This window comes from Varroa jacobsoni, unplaced genomic scaffold (assembly GCF_002532875.2).
Source record: "Varroa jacobsoni isolate VJ856 unplaced genomic scaffold, vjacob_1.0 scaffold_1101, whole genome shotgun sequence".
NCBI classification, from domain to species: Eukaryota; Metazoa; Arthropoda; class Arachnida; order Mesostigmata; family Varroidae; genus Varroa; species Varroa jacobsoni.
Window position 1 is genome coordinate 180,534 of NW_019214003.1, and position 14,636 is coordinate 195,169.

Below are 14,636 nucleotides of genomic sequence, written 5' to 3' on the forward strand. Positions count from 1 at the left end.
AAAAGTGGGTTCACTCATTATAGGTTAGCAATTAGCAATAATTTAGTTATGTTTTTTTTTTATTTTATATATAAATTATAACAAACACAGTGTAACGAGTTTTTCACTAAGCCGTGACATTCTCGTCGACGCGTTCATTGTTTGTTCTTTAAACTTTCTGTTTAGTGTTCGTCTGTCGAATGCACTCGTATCTCTTCGTAGCTTATGGCTGACTTTTGCCATGTCAACAGTTCGCTTTGCCCCCTTAATTTCGCTTCGACATTTGATAGATTAGCTTTCATTGCATCTCTAGATGTATGTGTGTATCACAGCGCAGGCGCCTCGTCCTCCAACCAACTGTCGGTCATTTTCATCAGCACATGTGCTATAGGAAGCAAATACTAATACAAAGAGTAGCAATACAAGTATAAGGAAACACATTCATCTAAACAACAGTGGCGTGACATAGCGGCGACACAGCTTATGTTAAAACTAGACCCCCAGCTTTGACCGTCACTAATCTCCCGTCGTCGTCGTCATCGGCAAGAACAAGATCAACAACAGCCATAACGACGACCCATAAGAAGTTAGCAGCGGCAGCAACAGCCGACTTGTTCGTGGTGGCGTTCAGGCATACAGGCGACACAAATTGAGTTCGTTACGTTTCACTGATTGTTAGACTATCATTTTTACAACTATAACAGCAAAATACTTTTTCGGTCCCCTATCGCATTCACACACAGCTTGTCGTGAACGCGTGCACTGACGGCTCCGACTTCCATCCTCTTCATCAGTGCTACTATATCACACAGAACATTTATATCACGTTCGATCACGTACGCTGGTTCGCGCTCTTCACATACGACGACGACGACGACGACGACGACGACGACGACGACGACGACGACGACGACGACGACGGCGACGACGACGACGACGACTACTACTGGATTTCAATGAGCCACCACCAGCATTATTATCATTTTCAATAGCGCGCCCCTCGTCTAGGAAGAGGATCAAGAAAAATGTTTTGGTTTTTACGGTGCGTTTATGGTATCCTCCCATTAACGCTTATTTTTCTACACCTTTTGTGTTCGTTAGCACGATAGTCTTTTGCCGAATAGAACCATTTACCATAACCAAAATCTAACATCTTCACTTCAATTAGAATTAATTAAGTAGTAACACTTTAAGGACCGGTAATTTATTTCAATCGGACGCGGGCTGCTTTTGACGAGGAAGAGCTAAAAGGGCATATAGAAGGGGCAAGTAGACCCTTTGTCCTAATTCAAAAATTCTAGTAGCACATGCGGTCCGTCGCAACGTGGCACAGGTGCAAAATTAGCCTAGACAATTATTGTTATAAGATTTTAATTATTATATTAATATTATTACCTTTTCATTGTGTAGTCATTAACATTAGACGTAAACGTACGCGTAAAACCTATACAGGCAGCAGTACACCGTTCGTAAAGTACTTGATTGTAATGTAACACTGTTAATGTCGAACTTCTGCGGGTGTGTATGTTCATGTGCTCTGTGTATATTCACTTACAAATGTTACGTATGCGTTCTATCTGCAGTCACGATGCCAATCGTATTCAGCGATGACAGCATAGGGCCCTTTTTGCAATGTACAGTTTTACATCTACCTCTCTGACAACAAATGAGACAACAACGACACTATTAAAAAAACTTCGTCCACCGTTTTGTTCTTGCCTACGACGAGCTCGAGCGATTGCTACGATTCCTAGTATGGCCCGTAGATTGTCTAAGAGATATCGGCTGTATCGGTACGTTGCGTTATATACATTATGTTCAGTGGACGACCTCAGTTTAAGTAAAAGGTAGGCACAATTCCAGATGTTCTACTCACTTCTCGTCCACACCTTCGCTTATCGCCAACAGGTCAAGCGTTACCTCGTTGGGTCATACTTTTAGTCGCTTTGCCTGAAAGAGCTCTTCATCCGCCTTCTTTTTCCGTCGTCGAGTTATCATTTTGTGCTCCCCACCCAGACTAAGCATTTTTGTTGACGTAGCAGCTACAGCCAACCCTTCAAGCGGCTCGCTTGACCCGTTGCCATTAAGCAGCTCAAATTTGAACTTAAGCGGCTCTGTCTGGATAACGGTAAATTCGGCCTTGATGAGTGCGTTTGATGAGCTCGAATCCGACCCAGGACTCTGAATGGGTTCAGGCTCGTATCGGGGTGGTCCTGCAGGTTCGGGGCTGGCGGACGGGCTAAGCGTCTGCAAATACGCTGCGACCTTTGTCTCGGGGAACGTGAACACCGACGGCGCTGACGACGCCGACGAACATGAAGGTGGCATGCCTGATGACGATGACGAGACATGACGCGTCGATGGGCTGGCATTCGACGGACGACTAGACGCTGAACCTGAAACACAGCTTGAAGACGACGTTGATGTGGAGGTCGACCTTGAACCGGCCGACTTTTTCTGAAGGCGCCGTTGGGCCAGTGAGGCAGACCCGACTTCGGCGAGACGGAACCCACCTCGGGTGGCTAGATGGAATGCATCAAAGGTAGCACGGAATCCACTCGTTCCTGCACTAGCGAGAGCATCTGCCGAATTTGAGGTTGCAGCTAAAACATCTGGGGTTCCCGTTTTCGATGCAGCCATCGACGCCTTCTGAGTGCCCATCAAATGCTGCCGCTGATCGCTATGCAGGACTTCCGGTGTAGCTAATGGCGTCCGTAAGTTTTTCTTGTTGGGATGATGAAGCCAGGAATGGGCACGCAGCTCCGACATGGTCAGCCTCTGTTGAGGGTCCACGGTCAGAAGGCCCTGCACAATCTGCTTGGCATCGGCTGACACAACGTCCCATTGAGATGAATCTATCGTGAAATCGCCAGCAGTAATCCGCTTCATGATTGCAGCGGCAGAAGCATCTCGACTCGGACTGTGGAACGGACTTCGACCAGACAGCATCGCATACTAATGGAACAAAAGTAGATTACTATCTCGCATTATGTATATGCTAAACGTGTTATCTACTAGGCACGCATTCATATTAGTTAAAAAATATCCAAGCTAAAATAACTATTGGAGCTTATGAATAGCCCAGAAATTAAGTAATTACATTCAGAATCAAAGAAAAGCAAGTACGCGCTATAAAAACCCTGTGCAGAATCGCAGAAAAAAATGCATTTGATATACATACCAGGATGACGCCGAGACTCCATAAATCGCATTGCTCATTGTACCCTTGTGCAGTTTTGTCTTGAGCTTGGTTAAGGACCTCCGGCGCTGCATAACTCACTGTGAAGCAGGGGGTCTTCATCAATTCTTCCGCTGGTTTTAGTCGAGCGAAGCCGAAGTCAACGACTTTAATCGTTGATTTGTCGGCTGTAAACAGAAGGTTTTCCGGCTTGAGATCGCGATGTACAATGCTCCTCTTATGCATAAAATTGACGGCTGACACTAAGCGTTTGAAGATCTTGCGTGCTTCGTTTTCCGTGAAGCTTGATTTCCGACTGATCATTTGGAACAGCTCACCGCCACTAAGTAGCTCGGTGACAATGTAGGTGTGATATTCGTCGTCGTATACTTGTACGAGTTCAACTATATTCGAATGACCTTGGCACATTCGGAGCAATTGCACTTCGCGGCTGGTGTCCAGTCGACGGCTTACGATTTTGACTGCGCGCTGTATTCCTGTCTCCTTATGGACGCATTTTCGACACACCGAAAAGGAACCATCGCCCAGGAAACCGCTCTCTTCAACCAGTAGGTCGTAGTCACGGAAAAAGGTAGAGTTCTTAAATCGCGCAGCAATAAGCTGATTGAGACCGGGCCGGGCATCACCCTGAGCTTCGCTGATCATGAGATCTTTTGAGAGTGCATTGGCCGAAAATAGTACTGACGGCGCAACGTACGAATACCCTTTGAACAGATCCCCCGTATCAGATTCCGAGTAGTTGGGTACAACAGCCGGCGAATCGGCTGGAATCATCGATGTAAACTCTTCGGAAAAGTTGCTGACGTCCAACTCATCTATAAGCAGAAATAATATAGAAAAGGAGACACCAGGCGTTAGGGCACCCGAGAGAACAGCATCTTTAGAAGTGCGCTTCTTTGGGTGATACACTTGTAACAAATTGACGACAGAAGCACAACGCCTAGATATAATAGAAAAAATGAAAGTAGATATCAGCTCACATTAGTCATTACATTTAATATATATATCCTAACCATATTCATAACTACGCAACACCGCGTTGCCTTGTGGGGAAAGTTACAGGAGCATTATCAGTTAGTTCGCTAGCTACAAAGAGAACATGGCATGTTATTGCCACAGCTGACCTCATCAGGGGCTAGAAAATTACTTACTGGTAATCTTCGGTACAAATGGAGCCGATATTTGCTTGTTAGCAAGGGCGATCCAGTTGATTCCACGGAAGAAACGATGCGCTTTGAGTTCTTCAGCCCCACCGCTACCACCTCCAAGCCGCTTAGTGGGGTCTTTAATGAGCAGCTTCTCAATAAAATCACGTGCCTCACTCGAAATCGTTGAAGGCATTGGAGGCTGGTTGCGCAAAATACGCTTTGAGATCTCAGCCTGGTTGTTTTTTTCACCTTCGACGGTGAACGGGGAGGCTCCTGTGAGCAATTCGTACGTGAGCACTCCGACTGACCACCAGTCGGCGCAGTAGTCATGGCCTGTCGTACTCGCCTTTACGACTTCGGGCGCCATGTACTCGATTGTGCCACAAAACGAAAATGTCCGTTGCTGTTCGCTGCTGTTGTCACAGACAAACTCCTTGCTTAGACCAAAGTCTGTCAAGACGATGTGACCTTCGGCGTCAAGAAGAATATTCTCAAGTTTGATGTCTCGATAGATAATGCCCAGCTTGTGCAGCTGTTCGAGCGCGACAATGATCTCACCAATGTAAAACTTTACGTGAGCTTCCTCGAAATGGTCTCGCTGATACAGGTGCGTGAACAATTCACCGCCACTGATGAAATCTGCAAACAGATGACACAAAACATATTAGCTAGAATGCACGAACTAACACTACGAACAATAAATCAATTGAAGCAATAAACAACAAATCAGTTAGTAGAAAGTGCCCTGGTCTTTTTGTCTCTAGACTTTTCACAGCCCTTTCGACGAAGTCCTCAGTTGGCGCAGTTCGATTCCATTAGCGACAATGTGCTCGTTTTGCACAGTGACCCTATAGCGCAAACTGAATAATCCGTCTCGTTGCTTAAACAACACATGAAAGCCATCAATCGTGGCAGGCACGTTTGGGTCACTAGTGAGTCACGTATGTAGGTTGTACTCAGTGATAGTATCGAGCATAAGTGTGTGACCCTGTGCAGATATATATGTGTACGGCTTTTGTTGATAGGACGACAGCAAGAACAGACATAAATAGGCCGTTTTTACGATGACGTTACCATTGAATACGTTAAACGACAATCCCGAGAAGGATAAGAAACACTTGCCCTCAAGAGCGTAGTTAGAGTTATGGTTAGTTGCTTCAGACGGATCTGCTGGCTGTCACTAGGACGACAAGCCTGGGCAGCGTTTTCAAACGGTTTTCCCTGATGCCGCTATTGCTTGCCTAACAAATTGTGTGCAAAACCGTTTCGACACAACCTTATTTGAACCATGAGTCTCTGAGTGTTTCAGCATTTTACCTGTCTGTGGGCTGAAGCAAGATACTACATCGAGCTACATAGGAATTACATACGAGCGAGAACCGAATTCCACAAATCCAGACAATTGTACCGATGAGCTGCTGTTTAGTTCACTTACCGAGTATAAGATGCAGTTTGGTTTTCGTCTGAAAGGCGTAGTGAAGGTTGACGAGGAATGGACTCTGCCGGATCGCCTCTAGTACTTGTCGCTCTGTTTTTGTGTGTTCCAGGGTTTTCTGCTTCTGAACAATTGAGGCCTTCTTGAGCACTTTCATTGCATACAATTTGCCGTTGTCGTGACCAGCAATCTTCCGGACGAGAAACACTTTACCGTATGCTGCAAACAGCAAAGCATACGCATTAGTGTTATTACCCACATTTTTCCTTTTAACTTCCGAACTTGTTTGGTGTATTACCAAATATTAGGAATGAACTACGAAAGACTCAGCTTGCAAATATAACTTATATTAGTATAACTGTGCTAGTACCATTCCAAGTTAGTTTAAAAAAGGAGAATTCGTTTAAATTGTCTTTGTCGAAGCTACCAAGCATTAGCAGTTTAAACAAAATGATTTAAATATTCCACTTATTTTTTAAAAAGCAAGTAACTTACGTCCTTTTCCGTTACTTTTTAAATGCTTTGGATTCAGGAGAATACGGTTTCATTCTAATTTAGCGACATTATCGGGATACATCCGGTCACAAAATGCCTACGACGTGCATTATGATCTCCTCAAGTATAAAAGAGAGTTCTTAGATGGTACGTCTAGAAGTACTGACATGCCCACAGGTTGCTCTACAGGCGTAACAGTACACGTTAATTTAGCTACGACTGGGATGTTTTATCTGCTCGAAGATAGGATGCAGAATCTGAGTACTCTACCTCAAGCCATCGTTGCGTTTTTACAATGACTTCACGACTCACTGGAGAAGCGGATGCTACAACCCATTAGGGCCGACTCGGCTGGCAAACGGTTATATTATCGCTACTATGACCAGACAGATATTTTGGACTAATTCTCGACACTGTTATACATTCGAAAGTAAGAGCAATCACATCGTAGTAAGCCAGTCACTATACTCTAGATAAAAATTAATCTTAATATCATCGTTATACCTAGAGTAATCAAAGGAACTTGTATAGCTAGAAATTGTATTTGTCATATACAATATTCGACACATTTCTATCAAGTATTTAAACGAAGTCCACTCGCCTTACACAAAGTCTACTTTGTTGGCCATTGGCAGCGGAATATCTGTCTCTTTGTTTCCCACGTCCTTCCTCCTCCAAAAAAAAACACCGATTTGCATCATTGCGTGTCCATTGACTGCCTATAACGGGTTCACTCCAGCCACATGACATTCGGGAGCTACAAGTCGTATTACTTAGCCATGCAATTTGTTGTGCTGTTACCTCATTCACTTTATTCTGCTCAATACCCCCCAAAAATACAACTATACAACCAGCGAAAACACAAAAAATCCAAACAAATGGACAGATAGGGTAACAATCCTGCCAACTTTCAAAGGTCACGTACCAGTGATATAAGCACGGCCTGGACAGACAGCATGACAATTTTCGTAGTTTTTCGTCGTCCCTCATATTTTACTCGATATATGAAAGTCTTCACTCCGGAGGGGTGAAGGGAAGGGGTTGTCCGTTTCGCTCAGTTTGTGCATTGTTGGGTCGTCTTTCTCGTTGTTGATACTTGCGTCTTGTCAGCTCACTCATTTTCATTCTTTGCTTCTTCATACACTGCAGAGCGATTAGCTCAGCGACGGCCGGTCCGTAAACGTGTGTGTATGTGCAGGTGGCGTAATAGATCTCTAGAACGCTGGAGGGTCCAAGGGTTCCTGCTTTTTGCCCTATGGACCCTCATCGTTCAAGGCAAGCAAGAGTCAACTTTACACGCTGCTTGCCAACTTGATTGGTTGGTTGCTTTCTCCGACCGTCGGATCGTTTCGGCGCATAGCTACAGGCGTAGGAAGGTACCAGAGGCAGCTGCCGTTTCGACCGTCACTGAACAGGTTCATTGTCGTCGTCGTCGATGGTGACGCTGATCGTGACTGATGTAATGATGCTGCTGCTACAACTAATCTACGAAGCGACCCTCTTCCTGACAGTTCGCTTTGCTGATCGTAACGTTTTGCTAGCAGAGTTGCTACTATCACGTCCTCGACAGATGATATTATATTTATTTATAATTACCGTTTCTCTTCTAAAAAATCTTCTCTAAAAACTGCTAAATATATGTGCTGTCGTTACGACTAACATCATTGTTTATCCCATTGGTAGTGATTATCGGCGAGGGGTAGTTGACAGCGGTAGCGACTATCTTGTCGCATAAACTTCTATAAAAGTGTTTACCGCACTAATAATACGTAGCAGACAAGAGCAGAATTTAATATTAAAAGTAGCCATAAAAGCAACTGTAATACGAAGTTGTTGCACAGGCGCATTTTAGCATGTGTGTTGTTGTTGTAGCAGTGACAACTAAAGGCCCAACGTTTATTTACACATTTGTTATATAATAATGTTTTTCTCTGTTAGGCTTTGTCCGATTTGTGATAAACAGTAAACATATTTCGTCAGTAGTCCCATCATTACCGCCATTGCTGCTTTAGCAGGTTGTGGTAAAACACGCAGTAAACAGCGCTCGGTGCGCAGCTACCGTAGGGAAACCCCGAAGGGGCAATACTGCGCAAGCGACTTGGCAAGGCGTTACGCCTACCAGTCGAAATATACAGAACAGCTATAACGAACGATAAGATCATGTCCTGCTCTAAACACGAACTACTGTCTGAGCTATTTCCACGGCTAATTGCATAAAATTCATCAGATCTCTATTGATTTCATTGTCTAAGTGCTCTTCCTGAGGTAACACGCCTCGACATAATCTAATGCTGTTAGATTAATGCGATAGTTCGACTCAATAATATCTATTCCGAATTCGCCATAGCAGCTGGAGAAAATAATTATTAAGAGCAATAGCAGAAACAACAGCAGCGTCGCGGGAGCAAAGACCTTTTATACCTCGGACGCTTCTGTCACTATACTTAATATCGATGATTTTTTCTTGTTGGCCGATGCACAGCAGCGGCGATAGTAAAGACAGCATCAGGCTGTCGTTGCTGTTACTGATGACGATGAAGTATTGATGGTGGCGTTAGTGATGAACACTCGATACTATCACCAGCGTCACAAATAGCGCTGCTACCTTCACTGTTGCCGATGCCACCGCCACAGTCAGCGTTACCACCGGAGCCGCGAACGCCGTCCATCGCCGAAACTGCTCGTTCACTTCGAACTAACCCTGACCCACTAGTGGCTTTGCTCGCCTGAATGCGCCGGGCGCGTAACTGGGTCATTCATTCGAACGGCCCAGCGAGCGACGAACAAGGCAAACAAACGAGCAAGAAGCAGCAGCAGTAGCGATTCATCCATCCGTCCAAGTCGGCTAGCTGCGTAGCTGGTATCCAGCGGTAATCAGGCAGTCGAGAGGCGGTCCATAGAGAGCAAGTCAACAAACCAACGCAGCAAACAACCGTAAGGACTAACAAAGTGTCAACGACGACGGTGGCGGCGGCGGTAATGGTGGCCGACGCTGCTATTGCTTCTAACCGCTACGAGAGTCAAACAACCACCGCTGCTGCCGTTGTTGTTACGTCGGGCTTGCGTCTCGTCGGGCAGCCCCAGCTGGGGATGGTTCGCGCTCTTTATGGCTGTTATGATCGCTTCGGCGGCCGCAACGATTCTTGTTGGCCCTCTGCTGCCGCCGCCGCCGCCGCCGCTGCTGCTGCTGCTGCTGCTGCTGGGGATAGTGATGGTGGTGGTAATGTTTAAAGTAACAGCAGTATTAGCGTTGAAAGAGAAACTACAGCAGTCAACAGGCCGCTGCAAGAACTTCTACTACAATTTAGCCATTGCGATCACGACGAATGACAATGATGACAAGCAACATCCAGACGATGCCAGGGAGGCAGATATCGAACAAGAACCCTCACCAGCCGAATCTGGTTGAAGAACACGACACCGGTAAAAGGATTTTTATCAGTTTGTTGCTGCTGCTGCTGCTGTTACCGTAGCCAACGATGATGGGGACCGCTGCAACGGCAACTCGTCATTCCCCTCACGGCCCGCCCCAAACCCACAGTCCATTTTCCCCGCTAATTTGCAAACGTGTGCTTCAATAATAACGATAAGAATACTGGGATGAAACGACGACAAGAATCGCCTAGCCTCACTGACTGACTGACTGACATCAGCTCGAAAAATGGAACGTCATCGTCGGCGTTATATATATGTATGTATGTATGTATGTATGTGCAAAAAGCGAAAAACAAACAGTATTAGCGCAATTGGTGTTATAAAATGCCGCATATGCTCTTTAGTACAGTGCTGCTTCCTTTCCAGTGACCTAAAGTAGGTACTGAACTTCTAGCAGAGCACTGCTAAACGGCTATACATAAACCTGCATTTTATTCTCGCAGTTGAAAAATGTAGATGGCAAATCCTGCCACCATAGGCACAGTAATCGCCATCATGATCTTTTTTCTTAGTGTTTTCCTAGCAGGGTCGATGGATAAGCATGTAAAGACAATAATAGCGATGACGAAAAGACATCACGAAACCAAGACATCACAGGCTATCATTGCCTTTAGGACTGCCATTAGTTGTCGAAAATTCTATTTGCTGCTATTATCCGCAATCGTCACCCATCCACCGATCGACACTAACTTGGTGTTGATGTTGCGCTTGTCGTCGTCGCGGTCAAACGAGGACACGATTATTTTTGCTGCTGAGGCGCGTTACGGCGGCCATAGAATCACTAGCAGCGGCAAGACCAGTAGGATAGTCGTAGCGTCCAGTGATCCGGTCGTTGCCGCAATGGTCGTAGCAACTCGTCGGAAGCTCCAGCTTCCGACTGGGTCCGTAGGTAGTCAACACACTTCCGCTTAAAACCGTTGTCGCCATCACCAGCATCATGATCAGATCGAGAATCACCGAGAAGCTGGCGCCAACATGCCGATGGAGCTATTCGGCACCGGATCTCTTAATGGCCGTCCAACCATTCCAACAACATCCACCACCGCCCCCCACCGCGGCCAATGGCCCCGGCTGCTTCGAACTGATTCGAACACTGGCCGCTATTTTACCGTTATCCTCCCTGTGAATGCGCGCAAGAAGGGGCGCTGTTGTCGTGCAGAAGATTTCCGGCTAAATTGTTTTTCACCGCTGCTGTAACAGGGGCCAAACCAAATAATTTTATTGAAAACGACCCGCAACTTTCAAAACAAACTATAGTATAGTTCAATAAGCAGTACTTGGGATAAATTTTCGTTGAATTGTTCAACGACTTTGGATGACAACAGTGAAAAAAGTACATTGGGCACCGTACGTAGCCTGTTATTGTTAACCATTGGGCGGTGACAGTTGTAATGCACGATCAATCAGACATTTTCGTCGTCCTAATGACGACGATCAAGCATCAAATGCTTCCTGACGTTATATATGCCGTGTTTGTCTAAACGTGTTTATGACTTCTATTTCTAACTTACCACCCGCAATATCTGTTACACCACTGCGACAATATTGCTGTTTGTATTAGAGGGAGGCCTGCAAAGATCTTCGTAGCATTATCATGTCACATTACTCGTATTCGAGTTGTCATTGCGTTCTAACTTATGTAGTTGCCAATTCACTGTCGCATTAATGTCTACCTACGCACGTCTGGAATATATCATATACATGTACAATTGTTGTTCTAACAGCGAAAAGGGCTTTTCTTCAAGGCAACATGTGGCGTGCCGAGCGATTTTGGTTTCTTTTTTTCAGTTATGTGTAGATTTCATATATACTACACATTATGATCGTAATCGTTGCCGCCGTTTATACTGTTCTTACGAATGCTGCTATTGCTATTCGGCGAAATTTGTTTTATCGATGCCGTTGGCCCATCGTTGCTCCGCGTAGTTGCTGAAAACGTGTTGTATGCTGCCACATGCGACTGTGGGAGTGCTCAGTTAGTGGACGATTATGTTACCCTCAGGCCGCAGCGGAAAGATCTGTTTGCTTGCTTTGCGCAAGCAGAAGAACGTATATCTGACTTTTGATGAATCTATCAAGATTGCTATTATGTACGCATGCGCTACAGGAGATAACGGAACGCTGACGTCGACAATGCCATGCTAAGATTGATTGTCGGCTTTCATCTCGCATAGCGTTTCGCCCTGAGGATGTGCGTCATCTCCAAGACTGTACAATCCAAAACGATAACAATAAAAACGTCAATAACAAGGTAGGTATTCCGGCCCCGGGCTTAGGGACTTACCGCCAGCAGCGAAACAAAGCAACGAGCCACGTTCAAATTGGCGCGCGTAAAGTTGCTCCCCGCCCACTTGCACAGTTTTCTCGCCCGGCAATGGCTTGAAATCCATCCTACCATCGTTTTATTGATATGCGCTCTATTATGCAATGAGCAGCAACTGTATCCCGTAACAGTTCAAGCACTTTTAATTCATATTGCCACAATTAACTCTCGTAGATGGAGAAGAAAATATCGTTCTCCCACAAGATGATTCGTCATGTCGACGGTACACGTTTAATCATTCCTCGAGTGGGTCAAGCGACACGAAAAATCTAGAGCAGTAATACTTTCATAACTGAACTTGCAGCTATTTATATGTATAGATGTTCTGTGAATCTATTATATACGAATGTGACAGCTCACACTTATACACAAGATGTAGCAAGTGTTTTGACTCCCAGCAGCATCTACGGTTTATTCGTCTTTCTTTGCATCATCCGGTTCACGGATATGGGTCATCACTAGCACCAGTTAGACCGACAGACAGAAGGAAAGGGGAACCAGAGGGCCCCCGACGCCTCTGCCGTTACCAAACCCACCAGCAGCAACGGCTCCACTCGGGGCTGTCTGAAGGCGATGGTGACGCAATTCCCAGTGAGTAAGTGTCTGCTAGATAAGCTACGTCTTCCGGCTACAATCTAGATGGCAACGTTCTTTGGCAAACGAACATTCTTTTAAGTTCGATTTTCACTGCTTCTCCTTCCATTGGATATTCGACCATGGTAAGCTGAAGCGAACTACTCCATATCATCACCGATAAATCATTACGACTTAGTTTGAGGTGGGCCCTTTCAGTAACAGAAAAATTACCTCATTTTGTTCGTATCACCTGTTCACTACAACGGTGTTTAGTCTTGATTATACACAACAGACGACCCTGTTATATTCAAAGCTCTGGTCAAGTCCAATCCACTACATATGACAGTCTTTCTCCTTCTGATATATAGACATAGAATAAACGGCGATTGTACTTAACTAAAGATGAGAAGGAATGTGGGCTTTTTTTCGTCCCCATTGGCACGAGCTAGGCTTTGGGCTACGATTGCGTGTGTGTTTCGTTGCGTCTGCTAGTACCTATGTTATATTTTGCAGCCAAAATCGCAACGTCAGCAACAGTGTCGCTAGTTGCTGGCGCAGAACAGACTGTAAAGTAGATGAAATGCCAGGCCGGAACCGATGTATTCCGGCCCGGCTATCGCAGATCCGGGCGGCGAAGTGTGCGTCGATGGTGAATCAATGCGGATCAAGAACGCTGCTGGTGCCGCCGTTGAAGGACCCAATCCATAGTCAGCCGCGCGTAGAGGTAGCCAAGGCGAAAAGAGCCCTGCAGATCGGAGAATCAGGGGCGCCAACAGCAGGAGTTGTTCGTGGCCGTTTCTCCAGAGTCCTTCTTATCCTTTTCCTTGTAATTGCGTTAAGCGCGTATCAATCAGCCAACGAGTTGACCGACCGGCTGATTCGCCCAGTAACAACAAGTCAACGCTCCAGCGACGCGGTTATTGGATGAGAACAGACACGTAATCACGTAACTAAACGGCTGGAACAGTAGTCAATTCTGCTGTTACTCGCGGTTCTCTACTGAGCAGCTGTAGCTCGAACGCTTCGAGTCAGCGAAGTGTTGCGTGGAGGTGCGCGCACGATCGCGCTGACGAAGCTGCCTCACAGTTGACTTGGCCTATGGATCGCACCAGCTTTCTCGCCACTACAGGCTCACTTATTTCGCTATAAGCTACGACAGCGTGAAAGAACAGCGTAGCATTCAGTTTCTCTCTTTTTGCTCTCTTTATCGTACGAACAACTATCGGCAGCAGCGAGAGACCGATCGCAATGGCACTTGGTTCGCGGCGTTGCTTCACTATCGGCAGAGCACTGTGTAGCCGAACAAAGTCGAAGTCAGACGAGTAACCTAATGAAGAAAAAAAAAAGTACCGACTGCAGCGCCAGAACCAGCAGTTAAAGTCAGACTTAGAACATTAGAAGCGAGTAACACGCTGTTACGGCTTTTGCAACCGCTGCTGCTGCTGCTGTTGTCACTGGTGGTGTTAGTGTGCCAGATTCTCCGCGCATGCGCAATTTCGGCTGTGGCGTCGGACCATATTACACTCACTATACGCCGTACACGTAACTCGACTAATTTGCCTGCTCTTCAACGACGACTACTGCTACTACTAGTACTACTACCGCTTCCATAGCCGTTACTATTTTGTAACTACAGCACCAGCAACCGGAGGCAGCTGTGTTACCCACGAAGCATCACTGTCATCAATAGGATCACCGGCCACAGCGGCGTCACAACATCGCAACCACCACAGGCCACGCAGTAGCCAGCCAATTAGCCAGCCAACTTGACCCTATTTTTTCGCCGGAAGAATTCGGCCGGAGCAGCAGCACTGGCAACGGCGCATCGCCACCGCTTCTACAGCCGCACGTAGCTAGCTCTGTCGTTGATGCTGCCGCTTCTATTATGCGACGCCGCTCTGACCATCGATTTAAGCGCTGCTGCTGTTGTTGTTACTGTTACATTTCTTCAGTTTTTGCTTCGTTCATGCTGGCTCGCTCAGCTGCCTTTGCCCGCGTCCTTTCGCCGCGTTCGCATTGCACTGCCTACAGCAACAACAGAAACGA

The 14,636-nt window shown here is 46.1% G+C and overlaps 1 protein-coding gene across 7 annotated transcripts in view; it reads right to left on the reverse strand.

Annotated features, from left to right (window-relative positions):
• Nucleotides 1-41: 41 nt before the first annotated feature.
• The window catches only part of LOC111266594 (ribosomal protein S6 kinase alpha-5), a 90,714-nt gene continuing 76,119 nt past the window's right edge, over nucleotides 42-14,636 (reverse strand). For 5 of the 7 annotated variants that reach the window (XM_022844193.2, XM_022844194.2, XM_022844190.2 and 2 more), the window contains exons 3-6: nucleotides 5,762-5,980; nucleotides 4,330-4,965; nucleotides 3,161-3,993; nucleotides 42-2,934 (exon numbers count right to left, since the gene is read on the reverse strand). In XM_022844193.2, coding sequence (XP_022699928.1) covers nucleotides 1,909-2,934; nucleotides 3,161-3,993; nucleotides 4,330-4,965; nucleotides 5,762-5,980 — 2,714 coding nt within the window. In that variant the 3' untranslated portion in view covers nucleotides 42-1,908. Of the gene's footprint in view, nucleotides 2,935-3,160; nucleotides 3,994-4,329; nucleotides 4,966-5,761; nucleotides 5,981-7,181; nucleotides 10,880-14,636 lie in introns of all 7 variants that reach the window. The other 2 variants (XR_015313516.1, XM_022844197.2) reach the window with 2 other exon arrangements.